We start from the raw sequence: 4,814 nt of genomic DNA, 5'->3' as shown, positions 1-4,814 counted from the left end.
AGGTACTTAGATGGTAGAAGTGGACTCTGATCTTATACCTTGGTATAAAATGATTGCCCTTTATGGCTTCTTTAGGGTTTCTTAATGCAGGTGCTTCAATGTGCATGTGATTATCCAGATTTTTTCAGTTTCAATTTTAAGATGCCAAGCCTGAGACTCCTATGGCCTCATGCACAGAGACGTTCAGCACCTACATTGAAAAGCTATTAAACAAAATAAAACACTGCATTCCTATTCCTGGAATGCAGGTAGGACCATTTCATTGTCAGAGACCTATCTGAACCAGGCTTTTAATGTTTTTTTTCTCTCCTGGATTTTCAAAGACCACTGAATCCTCAACTCATTTCAAGTCATGATAACTATAGCCTTCTGGCTAAGAAGAATTAGATCCTAGTCCCTAGGCAGTTTATTAATACTGCTCTTACTCTGACCAGAGAAGTTCACTAAATACAGATATGAGACACCCACTCCTCAGGAGCAGAACTGAATGAATTCCCTAAATACTTCCTTTCCAATTCCATCCTCTTTCAGTTTTAAAGTGGAGAACTAAATTTGATTTTGGAACTGAAGTTTCATTTACTTTTAATAGTAGTTCCTTTTTATCTTCCCTAAATTCAATGCTACTTGTTTTAATGTGCAATATAAAAACCACAAGAAGTTGGTTATTTTATTACTCAAAAAATATCAGAACACAATTTCTCCAACCTACAGGGTCTTAAACCAACAGGGAACATAAGACATTACTGCTTTTTTGCCCTGTTCTGGCCCCAGAATCTGTCTTGATGTTAGCTGCAGAACTCTCCTAATAGAACTCTGCTAATCTTCTCTGCTAATAGACCGCATGTTTCACAGGCACAGACTCCATGTATCCCAAAATAAGCATTCATGACACAAACCAAAAATCCTTCCCTGTGTCCATATATTTTGGCAATTCAGACTCAAGCTCCTAGTTTGCCATTATTTACTTGTCCAGAACCATGTTACTGTGCAATAAATGTCAGATAGCCAACATTTCAGTTTTACAACAATACTAATCAGAGACATAAAAGACCCTCTAGATTATTGAAGCTAATCTCTTTCATGATACAGGCAGGATGGAATCCTTAAGTAGGAGAAATCCCAAAGGCAGAGAAGGGGGTTGTTCATGTGTTTCAAAGCAGTAATCATTAAAAAATGTCATGCTTACATTTTGAGATGTTTTGAGATAAAGTCTGTGCCTACCTGCAGTGAACAACCATAGGTCCAGCATCCGGAGGGTTACAGGTTTTGACTCGTCGTAAGAAAGCTAGGAATGGTGTAGGATGTTCTGGAACTCCATGGTCAGGCCAGGCAGTGAACTGGAACTGCCTCACTTCTCTTTTCTCACTTGAACCATTCTATCAAATAAAAATGCCCTTAATGAAACAACTGATTACCTATATAATAGCATCACCATTGAGCAAAATGATAGCAGAGCTGCAGGCAGTGATGAGAAGCCTGGGAACCCTAGTTGGGAACAGAGGGAAATTGGCCTGTTCCCACTAGAGAAAATATGACACACATTCTAAATTGCTGGTTTCAAGGCTCAAAGAACATGGAAGATTCTGTTACACTTCATAACATGGCACTGCCACAACTGCCAGTGCTTGAGCTAATTCTTCATTCAATTAAAACTTTTTTTAGAGTAAGAGTTCTATATTAACTGATAAACCTGGGAGAAGATGTACTGTGATAACAGAAGGACTGTTTCATTCTTCAGTGTTGCCAGTTGGATCAAGATTTAAGTAAATCCTTAAGCAATTTGATTTCTCAAAAGCAGCCTAAGTGTAAAAATAAAACATGTACCTTGTAAAGTGCAAATGTTCGAACACAGTATGTTGCCAATTCAACAGTGTCTAGTAGAGTCACTTGGATTAGTCCATATGTCTCTGTTCCTCTGCTTGGCCAATACTGATCACATTTCACCTGCAATAAAAAAGCATGTAATTTATTTGTTTTAAATATATTAATATTTAAAACAAACAAATGCACACACACACACATACATATATATCCATTTATTATAAGAGGCCAGATCCTCTGTATTGTTTTTTTTTTGGTCCACATGAATAGCTTCTCTGGTTGTATTATGCTTCTCCTATAATGGTTCCCTTTAAATTCAGTGAGGCAGATCAGCTGGTAATCAGCTGTAAATTAGGGTATGGAAAAATAAGTTAATGGGAGAGGTGCTGACCAGAGAAGAGCTGATTCCTGGGAAATGTCTGACTGCCTTCTCTTAACCTGCAGGAGAAAAACACTGTATCTGGGGTAAGTTAGCCCTTTTCCATTTGCAATAAGCTGCCCCAATTTAGCTGCCACACACTGTATGATAACTGCAGACAGATACTACATCAGCTGCTCCGTGGCAAAGCCCAGGCCCCCCAGTTACCTATTTAAATTTTACCTAACATCCATACCCTAAATATTGCTCTGTTAAAATCTATAGAGCCATCCCACTTCTCACCAGCTAGTGATCTGACCTAAGTATTCAATTACTTTTTTATTTGATCAAGAACATAATGGACATTTTAATCAAAGTGATGATTGCAAATTTGGGTTTTTAACTTTTTCCATCATACTGATCTACCCAGAAAGTTTTACGTTAGTCCCAATGCATAAAAATAGATGTTCTAATATTAATGTAAACAATATTTTACAACATATAAAAACACAGAACTGGGAAAAATTGGCTTTCTTTGGTAAAGAACAACTTTTAGATAGTGAATACATGAAATAAAATAACACCAGCAACTATGAAATGTGTTAAAGGAAAATATAATTTCCTTCTCATTTTAGTGTTATGAAACATCAGGACACTGAATTCAAAGGCATTTAAAATACATGGACTGATAGAAACAGTTCATCCATCAAATTTTAAAAGACAGAAGACATTTCATCTAAAGTAATCTCCATTTCAAAACATTGCTTATTTAGAAGAATATTAAGAAGCTGAAATACTATATAAAACAGATGCACAATACAAGTGTGTGTTTATCATCTTTTCTGAACAAGGATGATTTGTTTGGTTAAAAATATCATCTAAGATCTCTGCTGAATGGAAAGAGAGTTTCTGATTCTTTAAGACAATTACAGGGGTAGTCTAAAAATAATATGAAGCTTAAATTATTAAAATACTCCTTTTTTAATGAATAATATGTGAATTTGAGGCATAGTTGTCTGAAATAAATTCTTACCAATTGACTTTATATACAAAATAGAAATAGTTTATAGCTGGAATCAGTCAAAATACACTATATATATTTAAAGCATGTTTTTACTGGTCACTATAGTTATGCTGCAGCTTCAATGGAAAGTCTCCCATCAAATTCAATGGGAGTTGGAACGTGTCTTAAGAGACCTAGAGAAAAAAAAAGAAACCACTGCACTGTAATACCAAGAAGAACATGATCTGCCACATGTATTAACCGTAGATGCTGGTATTTGTTGAGCGAAGGGGTGAGCATCCAGAATTGAGAAGCTAAGACTATGTACAAGTTTCGGAGTCTGGTGTTCTTCATCTTTTTCACTCTGAATTCCTTTTGTCTCAGAAAGATTCAGCACTTTTTCCAAACTCCCCAATCCTACGTAACTTGGGCATTCAAAATATTTCATTTTGAGGATAACCAGGAAGGACACTGCAGAACATTAATGGTTCACAAACCATGCAGTTATCTGAATGAAGAACAGGGAAAACCTCTAACAATTAAAGCTGGGGAAAACATTAATTAGAGGAAAAAAACATTATATTGAAAGGAAATCATGCAGGGAGGACGGAAACAAAAATAAAATACTAAAATACTAATAGCAATTTAAATATTTCTGTGTTCTTAAAATAAAAAGAACAAGTGAAGAAGAATAAGAACACAGCACAATGGTAGGCGAAGGCTGGTCCGTGGGCTGCATTGGGCCTGCGGGAGACTCCATTTCCCAGCAGCCCCTGTCTACATCACTGCAGCTTGTTTCCATGGAGACCCCAGCAGCATCAGGGCCTTGACAGCTCGGGGCCAAGGTTTCCATGAAGAGCAGCCCCAGCAGCGCTGGCAGGGCACGCGGCTGGGTGGGTAACTGCTCCAGGGTCAGGGCCGGGAACTTGCATCACTGACAGTATAGTCTAGAGCTGAGGCAGAGCTGCGAACCGCTGCCAGCATGCCCCAAGCAGGGTCATGCAGGCAGCAGATTGTGGTTTTGCCCTGGCTCTGGGCCACATTGTCATTATTGCAAGATCTCAATCCAGGCCGTAGAGCAGCTTCCCACCCAGCTGTGCACCTTGCCAGTGTTGTTGGGGCCGGTCCGCATAGAGACCCAGGCCCTGGGCTGTTATGGTGCTGCCGCTGCTGGGTTCTCCATGGAAACTGGCCATAGCAATGCATGCAAGGGATGCCGGGAAATGAAGTTTGGTTACTGGCCGGATCCATCATTTTGCCCACCCAACATAGCATGTATTATTCTTTTATGAAAAGCAATTATGTAAACTATTTCTTTCTTCAGTTTTCTGAAATATTGGGAGAATGAATATTGGCAGTATCTCATGAATATTCTATGTTGAGTCCTAGTCTGGGAGGAAGCTACACAGGTTTTGTGGAGAGTAGGTAAAAAGGTGCTTTTCCAATTTAGTTAGCACAATGCAGGTATCTTAATCAATTGAAAAATCTGCCAGCTCATACAGGTTAATATTGTTAGCTCAGTCTTTGCAAATCATGTTGTACTTGGAAGTCCCACCTAGTTTCTGGAGAATGCCATGTGTTTTTATATTTTAAAAACGCTTAAATTGCTAAACCTGTTGTTTGAGTTCTGAG

General features: G+C 38.3%; 1 protein-coding gene across 25 annotated transcripts in view; it reads right to left on the bottom strand.

Annotated features, from left to right (window-relative positions):
• Positions 1-4,814, bottom strand: part of PTPRD (protein tyrosine phosphatase, receptor type D) — a 956,762-nt gene that overhangs the window by 49,190 nt on the left and 902,758 nt on the right. For all 25 annotated transcript variants that reach the window (XM_025197516.1, XM_025197518.1, XM_025197527.1 and 22 more), the window contains 2 exons: positions 1,825-1,944; positions 1,222-1,376 (listed from right to left, as the gene is read on the bottom strand). In XM_025197516.1, coding sequence (XP_025053301.1) covers positions 1,222-1,376; positions 1,825-1,944 — 275 coding nt within the window. The remainder of the gene's footprint in view (positions 1-1,221; positions 1,377-1,824; positions 1,945-4,814) is intronic.

Source organism: Alligator sinensis, unplaced genomic scaffold (genome assembly GCF_000455745.1).
Source record: "Alligator sinensis unplaced genomic scaffold, ASM45574v1 scaffold392_1, whole genome shotgun sequence".
Taxonomy (NCBI): domain Eukaryota; kingdom Metazoa; phylum Chordata; order Crocodylia; family Alligatoridae; genus Alligator; species Alligator sinensis.
The sequence above is the reverse complement of the archived record's forward strand: the minus strand, read 5'-3'. Positions and strand labels throughout refer to the sequence as shown.